This window comes from Plectropomus leopardus, chromosome 10, assembly GCF_026936395.1.
Source record: "Plectropomus leopardus strain MGB_pleo_1.0 chromosome 10, ASM2693639v1, whole genome shotgun sequence".
NCBI lineage: Eukaryota > Metazoa > Chordata > Actinopteri > Perciformes > Serranidae > Plectropomus > Plectropomus leopardus.
The window spans coordinates 32,175,578-32,197,706 of record NC_142185.1 but is presented as its reverse complement, the minus strand read 5'-3'; the positions used below and the strand labels follow the sequence as shown (position 1 = coordinate 32,197,706).

The window sequence follows — 22,129 nt, the reverse complement described above, 5'->3', positions numbered from 1 at the left end:
GTGGCTTTCAGGTACCTTTTCCATTATGTAGCTATATATGTAAATATATTGAATTTTGAGTGTCTGCCGGTTGAATGTTTTCTGGTTGTCATAGTAGTGATGTCAACATGTCAATGACACAACAATATACTGTACATGTGGTATCCTGTTCTCTTGAATCTGTCTCACATCATAGTGTCACAATCCGCCTGAGACAAAGTCTAATGAGATAATATGTACAAATTTATATTTACCCATGCAAAGCAGGCCAGACAAGCCAACCTCTGATAAGCTCACAACACTGCAGTTGCCACATCACAGTCTTTTTAAATACACCAGTCAAAATTGCTCATTGTAAAAGATTAAGACACAAATGAAACAGGGTTTTAGGAAGACTTAGGGAGGAAATCACCTCTTCAGTCTGTGCTCATGCAAGTCTTGGCACACACAAATAGAGATGAATTTCTCAGAATGTAGAGGGCTTTCCAGTTAAATGTGTGTGTGTGTGTGTGTGTGGTGTGAGGGAGAGGAAGAGGGAAAAACGGAGAAGGGAGGGGGACTGTGCCTCAATGAATGAATCTATCATAACGTGAACGTGTGTGTGTGTGTGTGTGTGAGGGTGATTTCCCTTTCTTGCTTCCATCATGATGCTCACTCCGCACTCTGCAGCATTTAGTGATCAGCAGAAAAGATATAAAACCACGCAGAGGAGAGAAACAAGACAGAGACGATCCAGCTGTCAGCGTGCACTCACGAGGTAAGTGAGCTGTCTCACTTTGACTCCTCCACATTAATTTGAAACTAAAAGGAATTATAAAAGTACAGGTTTTGGTTATTTAAAATGCTAAATGAAACGTAAAGATGTATGAGATGACTGCACTTTACTTAATCAATGCGTTTTATTACAATTTCTTTATCAGGTCATCAACCATGGTGAGTTTAGTTAACCCTCTTAGAGCCTTTGAAAGTTTTCACTTGTGCTGCTTTCAGGGGCCTTTCACAAAGACTTTGAATTCTGAGCAAATATGTGCTACTTCTTTCAAAACATGAGAAATGTTCCAAAAATTGCAAGATATATGTAGTTTTAGAGATTTTTTTTAGGTAGGGAAAAATGTCCAAAAAAGGTTAAAAAAAAAAAAAAAAAAAGGGAAAAGCTAGATTTCTAATTACTACAATTACATATTTGAAATTATTTATGAAATTAAATTTTAAAATTTAAATTTTTAAATTCAATTTTAACGTTAATTTTTCTAAAGCATTTTTTCATGTGTTACTTTTTTAACTTTCTTTTTATTTTTTTTCATTCACTAATTTTCAGGTAATTTTCTAGGACCTTTTTTTAAAAAAAAAATCTTACCAGCTTTTGGGTCATTTCTTCTTTCTTTTCTCGTAGCCCTCGTGGCTTTTTTTCCCCCTTTTTTTAAGAAATCAAGCCAATTAGCTCAGGTTTCAAAGTGTCGATGTTGCCATCTTTCACATAGTTACATTTAACTGCACTGAGAAGCAGTTATGATTCATTTATTGACAAACAACATTTGTTTTATACTCGCTATATATATATATATTTTTTTTATTTAAGATTGTATTAAACCATGTTAGACCTTCAAATCTGATTTATTCAAGTGGTCACAAAAAGAGGATGCGTTAATCTGTTTTGCAGCAGTGAATATTTACTGTGACTTCATTTCTGACCAACCGAATCTGTTTCAACATCAATGTAAATTTATGTTGGAGCAAAGCTTTTTGCATGCTGCTATGATGACAGTCCTGTGAGGGAGTGAAAACACACACAAAGAGACTGAGGGATTGATTTGGTTTTCAATCGTATGGTTTCAACATGAGGCAATTACAGCAAGGTTAAAGATGGATTAATCAATATCTCTATATTAACAGCTGAATAGATGACTGTGGGTCGCTCACAGTGACAAACTCACAGAGAATTATTCATCTCTGCAGCTCTAAGGAGCTTTTCAGCTTGGATCAGACTTTTCTGAAACAAAGGATAAATAAAGGTTTGAATAAACCTGACTCACAAACCTCACTCTCACTGACCCTTTCTTTAGCAGAAGAGGACAGAAAACACTGATAAACTGACTGTTCATTGCCTGCTCAGCACCAGCTGAGCGACAAAGTGATCAACTGGCTTTTGAACATAGTTGAGCATTTCAGCCCAGCTGTTACCCAGTTTGTAAGCTGACTTTTTCATCAGGAGATAGAGGGGATAGTGGATAGATGAAATGCCTGCCAAGCTGCAGACAGCTGCAGGTCATTGTTCAAAAGCCAACACCACCAGCTCTTTATTGGCAGCCCCTCATTCACAGCGTTTGTAAGTAAAGATATCTTTTCCAGTGTGTGTTTTTGGCTCCAAACCAGGGTGTTTTTCAGCAAATCTAAGTGACACATCGCAGCATGGTAGTATGGTAGTATCACAGTACTGCAGTGGTGTTTGAGCCTTTGAACCTGGGCGTTTTTTTGTTTTTTTTTACCAGACCCAGTTGTCTTTAGGGGCAAAACGCTGCATTTGAGCCACATCCCCTGGGCGTTTTTCGTCAGCATTATATTGCTGTGTTTTCCAGCAGTGTTTGCGACACAAGCCTGGGATAATTTGCACACACATTGCAGCATTTCCTTTGGCATCTGAGCCACTTAATCTGTGTGTTTTTCACTGACATGTTGTGGCATTTCCCACCAACGTTTGTGTCAATAAACCTGGGTGTTTTTTTGTTGTTTGTTTTTTTACCAAGCCTAGGTATCTTCAGAGGCACATCACAGTATTTGAGCCAATGAACATCAGTGTTTTTCACCAACATATTGTGGCGTTTTCCAGAAATGTTTTTTGACAAACCTAGGGTGACAACATGATGTGGTCTTTCCCAACATTTGTGGCTACAAACCAGAGTGTTTTTTTTTTTTTTAACCAAACCTAGGTTACCTTAGGGGCACATCGCAGCATTTGAGCCACAAATTTATTTATATTTGTGTTTTTCATCAAGATATTAGGACATTTTCCAGCAGCATTTGTGGCATCAAACCTGGGTGTTGTTACTGACACACTGGGGCGTTTCCCAGCAGCGTTTCAGACACTGGATCTGGGTGTTATTATTATTCCTACTTTTCCAATGGATCTGTGCCACCAAACCAGTGTTTAAAGTGAAAACAAGATCTTAGCTATCATAACCAAGAGGTTTTTTCCTATGAACAAAGTATTTGCTGCATTTTTAAAATGTAAAGAAACGTTCAATTTTAATGGATCTGCTGGATAACATTGGACAAATGTAAAGCATCTGTGGTTTGCATAAATGTTTACAAACATTTTTTTTCTGCCGAGTGGTTTGAGCATTTAGCAGCAATAGATCAAGATTTGTTGGAGAACACAATACAGCCAAAGTATTAAATTTACATCCATCCGTTGGCCAGAAACACGTCTCAAAGTGAACACAGTGTTGCTTCATCTCTGCAGGATGTGTAACTAAGCAGCTGATTTCGAAAACTATGTTGCTTATCTCTCTGGTATTCAGAGTATCTGATATCGTTGAAGGAAACATGTACCCTGCAGTTTTTCAGTCTTATCACAAGAGGATTTCCTAAATAGAAGATTATGTCCTCTGCAGAAACTGTTTTAGAACATTTTCCATTGCATGCATATGCAAGCTGCTGCTACATGCCTGTCAGTGAAAACTGACTAATTTCTCACTCATAAAATATTTTTACTTGACATAGCAAGTTGTTAGGGACTGGTCTTTACTTATCAGGGGTGGCTAGCATGAGACTTTGTTTGTTTTTTATGTATTTATTTATCTATTTTTAATCTTCACCATCCCTGAAGCTACAAATATGTTTTATTGAGCCTTGCAGACTGACAAGGGGAAAATGCATCAGAATCAGAATCAGAAAAAGATTTATTGCCAGGTATAGTTAACACAATACAAGGAATTTGTTCTGGTGGGTTGGTGCAACATAAATATAGAAAAAAAGAAAACAGATAAAATAGAAGATACAAATATAAAATATAAAATATAAAATATAAACTTTCATCCAGTGCATGATGACTCTCCTTCCAAAAATAACCTTTTTTAAAATGCGTAGTACATTCACTCTACATTTAGGTCTTGCAGCCAAGGCAACTAGCCAAGAGAGTTATCACCACAACGAACAGCTCATTTCTTGCATGCGGACATGCATTCAGGAGGGCAGAATTTACATAGGCCTATTTTACTGGATCTGATTACATACAACTAGAAATGGATGCATTTTGAGCTTATTTTAGTGCCATTTTTAAAAGAAAAAGTTCTGGTGATTTTATTGTTTCTTAAAAATTTCTGGTGTTTTTTTAAGAAAAGACTTATAGAAAAAAATACACACACACACACACACACACACACACACACAAACATATGTTCTGAGGTTACTTAGTTATGATGGTTTCTTTTTTATTTAAAATTGTTTCTTCTTCAAAAATCAACAAAAAATATGCTATTTATCACAGCCAGAATCTGTAAAAACAGAAGTTATCATTGGATTTTCAAATTTCCTACAATCCTTGAACACATCATGTGTTATTATACAGGTTTGTGAAACACAATTCCATGACTTTTCCGACAGTATATAACTTTTCCAGGCCTATAAATTGCTTTTTGCAAATTCTGTGACTCTCTATGAACCCTGGAGTGTTTCTAGACAAAAGTTTACGTGAGTGACTGACTGACAAACTAACATTTGGTGTACAGCCTGATATGTCGTAGCAGACCTGTTTTTAAACTTTCATGATGGTATCGTTTTGTGGGGGAAAGGTAACATGTGGAGGCGATTTCAAGTAACAGCACTGTGGTTAAAGGTTCCTGCAGGACTGACAGAGCATGAATGAGACCATAATTTACATTTCATTTAACAAGAACCTAACGTGGTTTCACTTTGATTGTGCTTTGCGTCCCTCAGAAAATGGATCCTTTTCAAGTCATCTTCCTGATCTCCCTGGTGATAACAGCACCCAAATGTTCAGGTAGGATTTACATTATGATGAAGGGGAGTGCATTAATGGATCTGTTCTGAAAGCAGTAATCATATTAAGAAGTCGATCCCCGTTGACCCACACATGCACTGTAAAGTCTCATAGTGCTGAAGCGGCACATGTAGCAGAGGGCTGTCTTTAATGGCTAGCCACCGCTGTGTTAAATTAGCAGAGGGTGGCATGAATAAACTGCATGCATGAAGAAAGTGTTACACAAAAGTCACCACATTTGGAGGAGAAAAGGCCAAAACATATGGATTTTTTCCTGTCTTTAACTATGTTTGGAAAGTAATTTATAATTTTATCATGTAGTTGAAAGGGTAAGGCTGGTAATTTCACTTCCTTTTCACAAATAAATCCCCAAAAAAGATCTAAACCAACTATGAATGTATCTGATAAACAAGTATTGTTGTTGCAGCAAACATAGTCTGTATGAAAATAATGGACGTAGCCACTCTTTTAATACATCATAGGTGTAAATACAATAGCACTAAATGTAAATAATACATGTTTCCCCATCTCTATCTTTATGTTAATGTCATTATTCCTGCTAGGCCTCCTGTATAAATAAGGTTTTGAAACCTTTATCTGCTAAAAAACAATGAGAATATTAAAATAATCCCCTCGGTTAAATTGCTCCATGTATTTAAATCAGTCATATATCATCACTTAATGTTTTTTACTTTCATTTTCATCCTCACAGCATCTTTTCCCACATCTTCTGAGACAACCGAGCTGCTGTGCAGTGAAATGGACAAAGATGAATACAATCTTACTGAAGGGGAGGCATTTTATTTTGTGCCTAGAGAACTGGCACTGGAGAGTAACAACTCCAAAGAAGAGACCAAATGGTACAAAAACAACGTCAGTACTGAACTCAGCACAGACGAGAACCAGAACGTACATTACCACGGTGCAGCACTGTATTTCTCAAACCTCCGCACTGAAAACTCTGGCCTTTACATCGCGAGGTAAGAATACTTCTTTCTGTACAAATACATTTTGGCAACATTGGAAATTAAGTTGAATTTTTCTTATTTATTCAAAGTAAGATCACACTCATGTTATGGTCTGATCTTTTGGCACTTGTGAAATGCGATCTGATAATGTGGACCCTGATCTATGTCACAAAAGCCTTTTGCTTCTTCTCTAGGAATGAAGAGCCATCGGGAAAGTGTTACAACTTTTATTTACAAATCCAAGTCTTCAAAGCAAGCTATCCGCTTGAGGAGAAACTCCTCTATGGGGAAGTCGACAACTCTGATGTGTTCAAAGAGATCTCTTGTCCAGATCCTGCCAGACTCCCATGTGAAAAACTTGGAGGACATTTCAGCTGGGAAAAGGTACCTGAGATTAGTTAGTTAATATTATTTTTTCAGGTTCTAAACTGTAAATCTAGTGACATGATTTCATTTTTGGAAAAAGATCATTTATGAAATATCATATTTTTTGAGGTACGAGCACATGAACAGGCCTCGAGCTGTAATCATGAGAGCGAAATTTGAGTTGCCGCGTTGTGATGTTTGGGTGACGTTGCAGGGTTGCAAAAATGACGGAAAGCAACCGATTATAGCTCATAAATGAATAAAAACATCAAGTACATACCCGATGCACATGATATGTTCCTTTTTTCTGGCGCTGAAGCACAAAGGAGCTCTGTGCTACTTGCTTTTGGTTAAACATAAGCCACACAAAAAAAACAACCTTTTTACTTCAAGCGTCCATGTTTGCTGCTTTTTTCTTACCACAGAACTTGGATGCATGCATGTCGAAATTACGACTGCTCAGTTTTTAGATGTGAAGGCAAACTACATTTGTATTGACATATACAATTATAACACTTATCTAAGTTCTTGATATTTAAAATAAACAGTATTTTCAGTATTTTTGTCATATCGTCAATAATATCATTATTGCAAAAAAATCCTGAAATGATATGATATTGCTTTGCATCCATATCGCCCACCCCTGCATAGAACATAGGCACAAAACTGCATCAGAGGCAGACTGTGCAGGATTTGTAACTTACTGTTTGTAGACACAACATTAAAACTTGGGCCCTCCTCCTCGGCTCAACGACACTGAGGGAGCAGCGGTGGTCAAACTAGAGAGAGAATGACGAGAGGAAGCGGCGTTAACATTAACTAAGCAGTAAATTGGAGAAAAAGATTGTCATTTTCTGGTTGTTTCACAACATTTACAGTCCAAAGCACAAATAAAAACACCCACACTTCTGCACAACCCTGCAGGAAGCTTTGTGTGAATTCAGCTGAAGCGCATGCTTATTCAATTTTGCCCTAAACTGAGGAGGAGCCCTAAAAACACAACGTACGCTGATTTTGTGGGGCTTGGTTTTGGGTGTAAAATACACCACAGGGTCTAATTTCTTCAAATGACCTTGCTCCTCTTTTTGTTAGTATCCCATCCAGCCCCGGCTGGAGGACTTCACGCAGCATGAAGATCGCCAAAAAGCTGAACTGCAGATATCGAAGGCTAGTGCTGCTTACAATGGCATCTACACTTGTATTTGTACCTGGAAACACAAAGGAAAGGAGCATAAGACGAAAGCCTCCAGGAAGCTAACACATCTAGGTGAGTGAGTGTTTTCTGTTTTTTAAAAGCCACTCGGGAAACTCCTTCAAAAAAGAGTCCAGAAGTTCAGCTTGTTATTCATTTTACCAGTTAACTGATGACATAAATCATCCTTTAAGTTTATTTGTGGATTGTTAATGCCTCTAGATAATGCTCAGACTTAAAACCTTACTTCTAATATACAGTACAGAACATATTGTGTGTTTGCATTGTGGGAACTTGGGGTGAAACCTCGGAGGTGGGAACATCTACAGCCCTCTCAGCCTTTGTGTCTATTGCAGCATAGGACCCCGGTAGGACCCAATTTACCCTGAGGTTATCAATACTTCTTTTGCTGGGTTTTATGCTGCGTTTATGTGATGTGAGAAGGTCGGAGTTTCAGAGTTGGGAAATCATTCTTACAACTTTGTTGTGTTCATGTTCTTACGATCGAGTTGCAGAGTTGTTTTTCCGACAAGTTAATTTTCCCAGTGAAAAAGTCATCATTCCGATTATTCAGACATCACATGAACGCAGCATTAAAAAAAGGCCCATGCAGTTTCTCAAGGCCACACTGAAGTACTTTTCCCGAGGCAGGGACTTGTTTTGCCACCGTTAAAGTTCTCCTACAAAGGTGGTTCCTGCGGTGGAGACATGTACCAGCAGGTGAGACCCCATAAAACTACCCCAAGTTCCTGCAGTGGAAATGGGCCTATGATTATTCTGAAAGACGAAAAATTTAAGGAATGTAAATTCTCCCCTCATTCAAACAGAGGAATAAGTATCTCATTGTTCAAAATAATACCATCATTTCATACTACTCAACATATAAAAGCTCAGGTGTGTCCACCTCCTCTTTGTCTAGATAAACCGCACAAAATCTGGGCACAAAGTAAGGCGTAAGGGGCAAAGGGTCTGAATTCAGTCTCTTAATTTATCATCTGTGTGTTTTGAGCGTAACATGAAATCACGCAGTCAGAGTGTGTTTACTTTAAAAGCCAGATTAGCCTGAAGCTGGTGCACTGCTATTTACATGGTGGATTTGGTGAACTGGAGAAGTGAACTGTTTTCTGCTCAGACTGATGCAGTAAAGGCAGTGATGTCACTGCAACAACTATTGTGGGGCATTTAAGCAGCAAAACTAAAAACTGTAGTCATAAACTCCTCAGAGGAAACAGAACTAAACTTTTAGCTTCTGAACTAATCAACAGTTACGCTGCCTCTCGTGTGTAAATGCAAAGCAGCTCTGCTCTGCTCTCTGCTACGTTCACATTTTACAGAATGTCATCAATATTTTCCTCATTCATAATTTATTATTACATCTACTCATCTGTGTGTTATTGTGTGTGTAACAAGCACAGTGTGAGCATGTTGTGAACCTCTCTGTGTAGGCGCATCTTACTATCTGAAGGCCATTATCTCTCAAATGGCACAAATTGAAATTTGCAAATATAAAATACTGCAAAAAAGTTTTTACACCTGCATGAGGTGGTATTTCAGGCAATTCAAAAAAGCAATATTTAGCAAAACTGCAATCGAAACACTTTTATGCTTGTTTGTAGGTGCGACAAGAGGTGTTACTGCATCGCATAACTCTGCATAACTCTTCAGAAGTTGAGCCAATAATACAAAGATTTTGAATCCACAGTTGCTCTGTGAAATCTTTCATCTCCCAGAAATCTCTTTTACATGGCCCTTCATTACTGATCACATAACACGCCTTCAACTGGAAATAATGACGGCTGGTGCGGTGGCTGCAATAGAAATAAACCTGCTAATGTTTTGAGCATCCATCGCCATACTTCTTGGTATGTTATTGCGCGAGGAGAAGTCACATAACATCGCAAGAGAAGTCGTTTAACATCACTCGATGGAAATGCGGTTGTGTTTAATCAGCAGTTCTAAAATATCACTTAAGTTTTGCACAAATCTGTTATGGAAACTGGCCTTGTATAGCAGGAAAGTTCAGCCCTATTCTGACTTAAGACTGGATGGTGCAGTCACTTTCTCAAAAAACAATACATCAACAATGCACATTCATACCTGAAGGCTTCTCTAATCGCTGCTGCCTTTCAATAAACATATTTTTTTCTTACACTGCATTGTAATAAACCAGGAGACAGAATATTCCCCTAACATGAACTATGTTATAAATACAGAATTTCTTATATGTACCATTTACTGTAATTTACTTACATTTTAAATCCTGGACTGTCCACACCAGAGAAGACTAAAAGTGGATCTGCAACAAACCACTTGCCATGAAGGTGCAACAAGGGAAAAGTCGGCATCACTCGTCACTGACTCATCATGATCCTCGAAACTCTGCAGAACGTCTCTTATAACCACACCACCTCCTCAAAATCTATCCCATGTGTAAAGCAGTGGAATTCCCCTTTAACATTTTACTTAGCGTGTATTGTATTAAATATCTGAATGTACTGTACAAACTTACATTACTATTGTCATGGTAGAGTCACGTCTTTACACTACAATTTGCACTAGTGTTGCCTAATTAAACTGTGCTATTTATTATTTTTATAGGTTTTGATGCGAATATTAGGTGAATTACCTTCCTTGTTCTGTTTGTGTTCCTTTTTTTTTATTTTGTTTTGTATCGTTGGCAAACAAACAAGAATGTGGACTGACTAAAATAGTACAGTATATCTCTGCGCATGAAACAATAAAGATCTGAAACTGTGCACTTTTTGTTTTCATATTCCTTCCACTTCCCTGCTCTAGATCTCTTTTTTTTTTTTTTTTGCAACAAATCTCTCAATCAACCCAGTGTATGTTATGTTAAGTGTTAGCTTGGATCCAGAGGTAGAAACTCTAAATCACTGATGACTTGAATAATTTTGTAAAGTTCAGTCCAGACATTTGGAGCCCCTGACTATGTAGTAGTTTGACCTTTTATCCGACTCTGAGCAGCTGCATCACCTTTCATCCTCCCTTACAATGTGCACAGCAGGAATGTCTGCATGACTGTTCACACTGCTGTGGTTTTTGGTGCTGATTCACTTCATCGGTACATTCGGTATGTTGCTGGTTCAGTCTGTTCTGTTCAGAGCAAAACTAGGCTTAAACAAGCACTGTTTAGAAGTTTATAACTAAGACTTTAACAAACTTTTTAGATGGTGGTTCAGCTGTATAGAGTCAGTTAAAAAGTTGCTGTTAAAGATCCTCTCGTACATGTACTGGACACTTCTATCATTCAGCACTGCTGATGTGTTTATGTTAACTACTGTTAACTGAGTGCATTAATCAGAAGTTGCTTTTGACAAGTGTGTCAGATTGTGATGTAACAATTTGGAAATTTTACTTTAGATGACTTTTGTTAAAGTGTTTGTTGTTGTTGTTTGTTGAGACTGTTTTTGTCAACGATGCAACCGCCATTGCTAGTTTCAGAACAATGTAGTTGTCATTTTCCTTGCCAGCGCCCTGATTGCAAAAGTAGCAAATGTACTCTCGCCCCTTTGTGAGCTAAAGGGCATGTAGTCTTAAAATTAGGTGCGGTCAGGCTCATTGGTGGCATATTGTGATTTTGAGGCAGCAGAAAGTGACTGCACGATCGACTGACAAAAACTTGGTCTGAGGTCAGAATGTTGCAGTATTTTCCTGCTATTCAAAGGGCACATTATTTAAATAGTAAGATACAGGCATAGGCAGGTCCATCACCCACTTACAGCTTATGAAACACACCGGGGTGCACAGATGGGTTGCATAATACATAATTTATCAAGAAAATATTAGTGACATTCTCGATAATGTGAACATAGCAGAGAGCACAGCAGAGCTGCTGTCTGACTCCCTATTAAGAGAGACTCTGTGCACATTTACACACGAGTAGACAGATAACTTCATTGATAATTTACAAAGCTAAAGGTTTAGTTTTGCTCCTTTTTTCAAGTTTATAACTTCAGTAGTTAGTTTTGCTGCTTAAATTTTCCCATGATATTTGCTGCAGTGACATTGCTGCTTACAATGCATTACGCTTCACAGAAAACTGCTCGCTCCGCCATTTAAACAGCAGTACACCAGCTTCAGGTTCACCTGGCTTTTAAAAGGAGTGGGATATGACACTCTGATTGGTTAAGTTCATCTTATGCCTGAACACACCTGTGATTAATTAAGGGACTAAATATAACTCATTTGCCCCTTGTGCCCTTAATGCACATTTTGCTGCATCAATGTGTTTACAGTCTGTTCTCTAAAAAGTGAAATCTTGGTGTTACAAAAACATCCTGCTTGCAAAATTCAACAAATAACAGTTGATGAAATCTAGCATGATGGGTCAGAGGCTACAGAGTTGGCACCAGTCTTTGTGTTGATTCGGGTCACAACACTGGAATGTGATCGCTGATGTGTGTCCTTTAAAAAGCGGAGAGAAGCACTCATTGTTGTGTTTTCTTTTTGTTTTCTGGCAGAGCCACGGTTCTACCGACCGTTAGATTTCATTTCTCCAACCAACAAGGAGCAGTTGGCTGATGAAGGTATGAACACTTCACCTAATAGTGCTGCCAGAACACTGCAAATACAACGATTCTTAATCGACTAAACCACTTACACCTTACCCACGTGTTATCAATTATTGTTTAAGCATTGCTTTTTGTTGAGACATCAGTGAATTGTTAGAATTACCCAAGTAAAAGTACTTGGGTAACTACCGACAGAGTTCCTTCAAGAGTTAAGAAAATCAATTATTTCAAAATCAGAAAGGTACCATCCTCACTGAGGTCAAGACAAGCAAAGCTCTGTTTAGATTTCAAGAGACACTACAATTTTTATTTTATTTAGGGAATGTATGCATGTGTGTACCAAATTTACATCTCAGACATGACACATTTTGAAGATGATTTTTTGGGGCTTTTTGCCATGCTTAAGCTGTCTTATTTTATAAAACAGTGGATGACATGGAGCAAAGGGCCGAGGTTGGAATTGAACCCGCAGTCGCTGTGGCGCTGTAGCCTCTGTACATGGGGCCCTCGCTCTACCAACTGAGCTACTGGGCGCCCCTAGAAACTGCGTATTTTCTCAGAATTTTGTCAAACCTCATTAGCAGTGGCTAGTCTTGATTCTTCAGAGCTAGTCTAGCAATGGATTTAAAATTTTAAAAAAGGGAATCTTGGAAAACATCCAATTTCAATAGTGCATGGACAGACTTGTTTGTTTTCACAACCAACGCTGAAGAGTTTATGCACTAAATAATCATAATGCAGAGTTGCTACGTTATGGTAAAACATATAGATAAATGTTTATTTAGACCCATTAGTACTGTTTACAGGCTATACTAGACTTAATAGTATGTGTGACCTTCATTATGAGGCTCAAACAGCCCGCTGTCATTCTGAAGTTGTCAAATACCAACGCTTTGTCAGGGTTTCTGTGTCAGACTGTAATTTGTAATTAGTAATTAGTATTAGTAAGCATTAATAAATCAGGAAAAAAACACTATAAATCAATATTTTAAAACAGTCTTTCCTTCTTTCTAATATGATACTGAAACTTGTTCTTTCCTGCAGGTTTTAGGATCAATCTGAGCTGCTCAGTTCACTGTGGGACTAATGTGGGATCTTCCTGCAGCGCCAGCTGGGAGATTGAGGGAGTGCCTGCCCAGAACCAAATCACGAAACTGTAAGTATGATCAAAAACTGAACTGAACTCATTCAAGAAAAAGATGACACAACATACCAATGCAATGTGTCAAAACTGTGTAGAACACACACTTGGAATATACTCACACAGGTGTTTTCCCTCATGCACATTCACTCGGATTAAACACGCACACAAACTGACTCACAAATGGACAAATAAGGTGAGTTATCGGGATCTAGGAACCATCATTTTCTCAATTTTCATGCCACTCCTGTGAGATGTTATTGTATGAGCAACCAAAATTTGTCATTGTACGGTTCTGCAAACCACGAAAAAAACAACCACTTTTCATTGCACTATCCTGAAATGAAACACAGCCAAAGGATGCAGTTTTAGTCTGATCAATATGGCTATCCCCAGAACTGTTAACTTAACTAAAAACTTTTCTCCTAAATTCTACATTTTCTTAAATTCAAGTTTCTAATCTAAATTTTGATTTTGTGCATTGCCTTTTGCATTTCTCCACGATCAACGATAGTGATGACTTTTGACTCCTTTTCTTTGATTAACCAAACTGTATCTTCTCCGTCAGCGAGAACCCTTCACAGGAAACCATCGCCACTGCAATCCTGACCATTGAAAAAGTGTCTGCTGCAGATTTCAATACCGAATTTAAATGCATCGGCAGAGACTTTAATACAAAGAACTCCACCACTTTAACTCTTAAGCGGAGAGGTCAGTGACAGGAACATGGATGACTTTATCAGGGTTGGATTATTTTTTATTATTTTTTATTTTTTCTCTTATGAAATTTATTGACAAAATAAAAAAAATGTTGAATACCAGTGACACATATGCAAACTGTACACAAACTGCAGTTTTCTGTTTGTTTTCCAGAGTCAATTATTCCACTGGTCATCGGGGGAGTGTGTGTGTTTTTTGTCTGCGTGTTTGCCGCCATGCTGGTCAAACACTTTTCCATCGACCTCGCTCTTTTCTTCAGACCCTACTTCCCACTGAGCAGTTACAAAAAAGGTATGAATTTCGAATTTCTCTTGCTGGTGATGTCAGTTGGCACACATCAGTGAGGAGTTGTTTTTGGGACAGTTCAACAATGAGATAACTTTTTCCTTGTATGTGCTGGCCGTATAAGTTGGTAAAGCAAATGGAAAAGTTGGATACAGTTCAAATAAAAAGCATCTCATTGTTTTAGCCTTTGTTTGAACGGGATAGTTTCGCAAAACAGAACAAAAACAGGTTTTGGACAGAAAATGCAGGGTGTGGTGAGGGTGCGCTGGATCATAATGATCTCATTAGAAAGAAAAAACAATTCTTTTTTTTGAACACTGAACAGACTAAAATCAAAACAATCATTTAAATTAACCACAGGAATATCCTTGGCAGGATTTTCCTAAAAGGAAAAAACTTTCAATACACACGGAAATAATCCCTTTCAGTAATAACTTTTAAAACACTTAGGCCACATTTAGATAAGAAGGGCCCTACTAAAAACAAAAAAGTCTTTCCTCTGTGTTTTTAAAAAAATCATATTCATATGATAACAATGCAAAAAATTTTGCATGTACACAGATATGCAAAACAACCAGAAACACTGTAGACAGGCTACCAGGCCAGTAGTTGGCAGTGTAACTTTGTAATGATACTAGAAGAAGAAGTATAGAAAGCAGTGTAGCCATGACGCCACTGTTCTCACAGGATCTGCGCATCACCAGTTTACGTGGCGACAGAAAGGGTTAAGTTTTCAGAAGATTACACTCTTGAACCTGGTTTTAATATTTTGTCTTCTGACCCAACTTGGTACGTCGGGGCTTGGATTACTTCTGATGTGCAGTATGGAAAATTGTATTTTTCAAGGTTTGAATCCTGGTAACCATTTCCTTCAATTGTTTGGGTGATGAGTGCAAAGCCTTTTCCCTGCAAACCTGTCAGTGTTTTGTGGGCTATAAAACTTCCCCCATCTTTCCACTGGCATGAGGGTAAATAGATCATGACTGATTTTTCATTTTTGGGTGAACTATCCCTTTACAGGGAAGACCTCTCTGTTCCCCCATTCTGCCACTGAACCTTTTACACAACACAGCAAGGCAGAATAACAGCATGAAATTCCCACCCTCTTAAAGGGGCTCAAATGACACAGCGGCGAAAAAAAAAGAGAAAAAAAGGCAAATATAAAGGGAAACACCAAATGAGAGTGAATCTGGGGTTGTGTTTTTACTATTTCGACTTTCACTTTTACTGGTGAGCGAGTTAGCAAGCAGTCACCCACAATCCTGCGTGTATAACTTCATGCTTCTATGAATTTGTTTGTACTTTCCAGATATGAGGATGTACGATGCCTACGTGGTCTACCAAATGCAGAGCATGGACAAGGACACAGAAGACACACTCTGTGAGTTCGTCACAAGGATTATGCCGTCCGTCCTCGAGGAAAAGTGCGGATATCGACTCTTCATCCATGGCAGGGACGACATACCCGGGGAAGGTCAGAAATTAACGGTGTTCCTTAATATGGATAAAACCACTGGAAAAACCAACTTTAAAACACCATCTGATATACTGCATACAGGCTTCAGGACTAAGAGTCCTTTTATAAACTTTTTTTAATTACGTTACTCACATACTTTGCATTATTAGGGGCACCTCTGCTCTGCTGTCTTGTTAATGCAAATGTTATTTCTAATTCCTATGATGAAATGTAACTTCCCCTGCATGACACTAAAACAAACTTTGCATACAGGCCCAGTGCTATTTCAAAGTTCCTCAACTAAAATTTGGGGCTAATTGTCCTGATCATGGCACTACAGCAACCCTCTAAAGTTTAAAACTTACTACTTACTACGACTTTGCAACTTACATCAAAATGTAGCCCCAAACGGTGGCTTTTGGCATATCCCGCGCACTATACCACTGACTGTAAACAGCTACTGCCTATTCTGGCTAAATAAATCTCAATTTCACAAGAAAAAAAGGGACAATTTTTCATGTCATGGTAAAAGTAGTGTGGTAAATGTCAGAATTGAATCTCAAAAACTGAATTCTTGACAATATTTCAAATGATGTCCACATGTCAACTATTGCAGTCAATGGAAATAGAAGCATTTTTATGATCAGGTCGTCACCTGTGGAACAATCAATCTTTACAAAATTGAAGTACAGACATTTCTATGTTTGACTTGTCAAAAGAAGTTTTGACACTAGATTATAATCATGCAGCCCTAGTGATTTGAGTGTGAAGTCAGTCTGTGGCAGGTAGCTTAACGAAATCATGACTGGTGTCTAAGGTTGTAGATTTAAGCTCTGAGTGATGAAAATATATTGATATTTTAATTTCAAGTGTTAACTGTAATTCTTATTTGTCTTCCTTCTCTTTCTTTCCCCCCACATTCCTCCTCAAAATGCCTGGCCCTGATTCATTTTTTTATCAAAACTGTTTGGAGAACAATTTATGAGACGCAATTGGGGATGAAGTTATTCTCTTTTCCATTCTCTATCTTACTTTCACACGCTCTCTTTTTGCATTTGTTTCTTCTTCTCCTCTTTTTCTTTGCTTTGCTTTGTATTTATTTAGAGGTTTCTAGCACTTTCTAACAGATACGGTAAAATAAAAAAGCTGAAACACGGTGTACTTGTCTGAAAGGGTCCTATCCAGCACTCTGAACAGTTTTTGTTTGTCTGTTTGTGAAAGATTTTTCAAACACTACATGAACTGGTTTTGTGCGACTCCACAGACCGCCTGGAGCTGGTGGAGGACCGCATGAAGCAGAGCAGGAGGCTGATGGTCATTCTCACCCCGGGTTCAGGAGCAGAGTCAGACAGCACAGACCGACCTCCGGTCTCACCCCAAAACACAGTGATGGGAGGCTTTGACTGGCAGGTACAAGTACTAAAGAAGGCAGATGTTTTTGGCTGCAAAGTGTGGTAGTTTTGAATAAAAATCAAGTTCTCTTTAACAATTTTTACATAAAAGTTATAAATACTGAGAAGGAATGAGGACACACTGCTAATCTTAGAAGAAAATATAACTCATCCATGACAAAATAAATGGAATAAAACAGCTGTAGACCCAATTTTTTCTTGTTGCATAAATTTTGTCTTATTGCTGATTTTGTCATATATTTTAACAGCTGGGGCTTCACCACGTGCTGGTCCAGAGGGAAATGAGTGTGATTCTGATCCAACTAGGAAACACTGGACCAAAAGGATACACACACCTTCCCCCTGGCCTGCAGCATCTGATTCAAAAGAGCGCTCCCATCAAGTGGCCCGTGGGTTCACGGGGCGCGGCCGCGTGGAACTCGCGCTTCTGGAAGAGAGTGCGATACCTGATGCCTGCAACGCCTGCCAAAAAATGTCTACACTCTGCTATTATTTGAAATACAATGAATGCATTTTGGCCTTCCTGGAGCGACTAATAAGCAGCATGTGTAATAAAAAGGGTCCAGACAGACCGGTCCCATCTAACGCATCACAGGGTTCAGTCAGAATGATGCAATGACTCCAGACGGAGTGTATTCACTGTTGGCCAAAGGACCTGTTTATTCTTCTATAAAACTGTTACAGTGTCACTGCTCATGTCCTCATCACCCTATTGTGGGTTAAAGACAGGGTGAAGTTATGGAAACTCTGAGAGGCAAGAGAGATCAAAAATCGAACGATACATTTGCTAGGTCTGATCTTTTCCTCTCTTATGTTTATTACTTAAGAAAAGGTGAAAAAAAGGTTTGCCAGGCTCATGTCTGTGTGTTTGTAGTTGTAACCTGTTTTGGTCACAAGAGGCTGAAGTGAACCGCCACTACCTCAGGTTTTAACCCTTTCATATTACACACTCGTATCGCCCTGTGCACAAAATGCGCTTTTCAAAATCAAGCTTTAAAAAATATCATACAACATTATTGTTTTCAACTTTCACTGAGTTATTTATTTTTTTTAACGGACATCATTTATTAACCATTTAACCCTTTAAATGCCAGGTGTTGGTCAAAATGTTGCTATGTTTTTAGATGAAAGAAATATATTGAAAAAGGAATTATTATCAATATACTTCATGCAAAGTAGAAAAAGCATTTCTCAGAGCAAAATATAAATACATAAGAACAATAAACACTAAAAACAGCCTCACTGTCAGTAAAAACAACTCTAAAAAAATAATGAAAAAAAAACAAAGGAATTTAAAAAAATCAAACCGTGCCCAGTACAGGTATATATAGAAAACTGCCCTCTTCGAAGAGATTGTATGATATCTAACAAAAATGTACCCACAACAGTTTGTACGACATCTTAGCATCCCATGACCGACATTACGTCCTTAACATACCGTTATGTAATTAACGTACGGTTATAGTGGTTAGGTTGAGACATTAATAGTTGCTAAGGTTAGGATTAAGAAACGAAGAATGGTGAGGATGTACCTTAAAACGAAATTCAGTCAAAGTTCACAGGGATTTCACACGCATCACAAAAGTCTAGATTTTAGTGAGCTAAAGTAAGCTGAAAACCATTCCCCTGAGTGGAAACAGAGCTTTTACTATATATTCACCGGTAAAAAAAACAAAAAACAATACATTGTGAAGACAATAAAAGTGCCGGTACAACAGCATTTCAAGACTTGCTATTACTATTAAACTATTTTTACTCAAGTAAAGGATCTGAACCGTCTTCCACCAGTGCAAGAAACACACACATACAGGAAGAGACTGTTTGCGTCACAGGTTAATGTAGGTTTTGGCCACTGGGTGGAGACAGTCAGTCAGAGACAGGATGAAGACATTAACTATATGTTCTCACATATGCAGAGACATGCAGTGAACAGCTGATTATGTGGCCTGTTCAGACTGTGTCAGCTGTTCAGTCAGCCAGCAGCTTCTGCCTGTGAGTCCTGCCAGAGTAAAGTTTCTTAATGTGTGATAAAGGATTAAAGCCGGAGTGGATGCCACGTTAAAGTAAGTGATAATCTGTCATTCCTTTTTTTTTTACATGGATACACATTTTTTTTTATATTTCAGACATGAAAAAATTCATTTATGCCACTAGGGAACATTAAAATGCCACCCACTGTCTGCAAGAGTGTTATTATAGGAAGACGCAGTAAACTGCACGCAGTATGAGCAAGTATCAGTGCAACAGCTGATCCAAAAATACAATAAAATCATACTTAGTGCATAGAAACACAATATAAATGTAGTTAAACCAGAAGAGATAAATATGTCATCAGTTACAATACATTTATTGCCTTTTTGCTACTGACCATTTTCACTATTTTACCACAGACTAGGGGTCGACAGATTATCAGCCTGGCCGATTATCAGCGCCGAAATTTGGCATTTTTAATCTTTATCTGCGTTTTATTTTAATGATCACTGATGAAATTAATTGATAAAAAAGTACGCGTACTACACTCAACCAACATCAAGGAATGTAGTCTGCAATACATGCAAAGAAAGCGTTAGCATGAGAGGGCCTTTTACTTTGTAAAACCTCTACAAGCTATATATATTAATTCTTTTTTTACTTGAGTTTTCACTGAACTTTATGAAAAAAGTTGATGGGAACTTGCTGTGCATGATGTTGAAAGTTTGGATTTTGATTAAATATTTGCTAAAGGCATTTACGTTTTCTGTTGAAGTTTGCTATATTGCAAATTCAAAATTTCAACAATAAATATAGTTTGAAATGTTTTCATTTTTGTTGTAAATGCATATGGGTTCCAAATATCGGTTATCGGTCTCATTAAGTACTTATAAGTGGTATCAGCCCTGAAAAAACAATATCGGTCAGCCCCCACCACAGACACACTTCTACAAAACAGGTAAAGTCTCTAACGGAGTGGAAGCAAAATAAGATTACTTAAAAATTGATAAAATAAGCCACTTACTGCTGTAAAATCAGTTTAAACTCTGTGTAGTACCCCTTATATATTGTTGATTTTGAAGATTTGAAACCTTTGAAGACCTTTTCTCTTTTTGTGCAATTATTCAAATTGTGAACAAGTTCAGCTTATTTTTCTTTTCTGGAGCCCAAACACACACAGACACGCTCTCTCTCCCTGTGCTGATATGCAAAGTGGCATCTTGACTGTTGAAACAGAGCAACAAATATTTGGCTTTGAAAGCTCATCGTGTCATTTTGTCATAGCTGACTGGTTCAGTCACTAAACACAGCTGAGCGAAACAGAACATCTTGACACGGCAGCTGTGATGACGATGGAAAGAGGAGGTGATCTGTGACAAAAACAACCTTTAAAATACTCAGTTTGCTTTCAGAATTCTGTTATTTCCTGCCGTCTCTAGAAAAAAAGGAATTGTTTGTTTCTTCAAACCATGAATAAGTTACATTTGTACATGCACAGGCACCATCTGTGCGGTGCCTGTACGTTTTTCAAAGCAAAATATTTGTTGTACTTCCTGCCATGTCAGAGTGCAATATTACATTATATAATACAGTTCAACCCAGTGTTTTTGCAATGTTGTGATTGTTGAACTGAGATGACTTATGTCACCACCTGGATATTTTTGCAATAAATTATTGTTTGTGGAACACTTCAGCAGCACATGAAAACATTTGTCTCGGTAAAAGTGCTTAAAAATATTAAATATGTAATTATGATCACTTCCCCTATTTTCTTTTCTTTTTGTTTTCTAGACTTTTTTCCAAGTTTCTTAAAAATACTTTTCTACCTTGAGTTGTGGAACATTTCTTACCAAGTTGCTCATTGCCTTTTTTTCCAGGTTTCTGACACAAATCACAGGGTTATGGATAATTTTAGGCTAAAACCTGACTGAGGTAAACTGTTGAGAACTTTTACTTATAGTTGAGGATTTTTATATTTAGTCTAATCGTCTAGTCTATTTTAGTCTAATTTGGCCTTTTAAAGCAGCAGATAGCAGGAGTCCAGCAACAGCAACATGTAACTTCTTCTTCTATTTCCTTGGCTTTCTTGTCTACAATTAGACAAACAGGCTACTAAACCAGTGTGTTTTGGCAAAGGGATCTTTTAATCGCCAAAATACTGTGGAATTTGGAGGGGAAGCTGACGTGAGCGTTCAGATGACCGTCTGTGTTGTGCAATTGCATCCATGTGTGCTCTGCATATGTCCTCATGTGCCCTTTTACCCCCTTTGCCTGCTGCAGCAGGCTCTAGACATGCAAGTGGACTGCTGGGCGGGACATGTGTGTGTGTGTGTGCGTGCGTGTGTGTGCGTAAACATGCATGCGTCAGCAGAAGCAGCGCAGCGGCACGCTTCCATTGAAAAGGAGGAGGTGTGTGTGTGGTGGGGGTGTGCAGGATGACGTTTGGCCCGGCAGCTGGGAGCTGTTCTGTGCTTTTGTTCCTCTTTGACCCCTGATGACCTGGCACTCGCCCTGGTGTCACAAACACACACACACACACACACACACACACACACACACACACACACAGACACACACCTGTACACGCCAGACACATGGCCACACATACATACATACACAAGCATGCAGCAGCATGTATGTAAATGTGGATATTTGCTAACACACACCACAGACACACGGTATGTTAAATAGGCCCTGTGGGGACGATCTATCAGGACTTAATCAGGGAGCTGTGACTTTGGGTGTGTGTGTGTGTGTGTGTGTGTGTGTGTGTGTGTGTGTGTGTGTGTGTGTGTGTGTGTGTGTGTGTGTGTGTGTGTGTGTGTGTGTAAGCGCTGCACGTACTCTTTAAAGACATTTCATTAGAAGTGTGAAGATGCAATTCCATGACAGTTCCATGACTTTCCATAATCATGTAAAAGCATCTCCATGACTACACTGTACATTTCCTTGTTCATTGTCACAAAACTCCCCGATTTTCCCCTGACTTTCTCTTCCCTAATGTTTGCTTCCTGGTATAAATCTTTCAAAATCCCACTGGGCTCCTGGAATCCCAGCAACATCAGGAAGCCTGGAACAGTTTGTCTGTGTTTATCTTCTTCTAAAAAA

General features: G+C 38.4%; 3 protein-coding genes across 4 annotated transcripts in view; 2 read left to right on the top strand and 1 right to left on the bottom strand.

Annotated features, from left to right (window-relative positions):
• The window catches only part of LOC148188577 (uncharacterized), a 68,777-nt gene that overhangs the window by 20,308 nt on the left and 26,340 nt on the right, over positions 1–22,129 (bottom strand). For both annotated transcript variants that reach the window (XR_015777715.1, XM_088083619.1), the window contains exon 3: positions 7,017–7,091. Coding sequence is in view for 1 of the 2 variants with exons in the window: in XM_088083619.1 (XP_087939745.1) it covers positions 7,017–7,091 (75 nt within the window). In the remaining variant the exon portion in view is untranslated. The remainder of the gene's footprint in view (positions 1–7,016; positions 7,092–22,129) is intronic.
• LOC121948878 (interleukin-1 receptor type 1) lies at positions 576–20,706 on the top strand. The gene is made up of 12 exons (XM_042494404.2): positions 576–736; positions 4,915–4,978; positions 5,691–5,958; positions 6,141–6,330; positions 7,405–7,579; positions 11,986–12,051; positions 13,081–13,192; positions 13,746–13,888; positions 14,051–14,188; positions 15,492–15,656; positions 16,903–17,048; positions 17,299–20,706. Exons 2-12 carry the CDS (start codon positions 4,918–4,920, stop codon positions 17,545–17,547), a joined length of 1,713 nt encoding a protein of 570 aa, XP_042350338.2. The 5' UTR covers positions 576–736; positions 4,915–4,917; the 3' UTR covers positions 17,548–20,706.
• The window catches only part of LOC121948877 (putative ribonuclease ZC3H12C), a 29,283-nt gene continuing 26,167 nt past the window's right edge, over positions 19,014–22,129 (top strand). The window contains exon 1 of the mRNA XM_088083615.1: positions 19,014–19,113. The gene's annotated coding sequence lies outside the window, so the exon portion shown is untranslated. The remainder of the gene's footprint in view (positions 19,114–22,129) is intronic.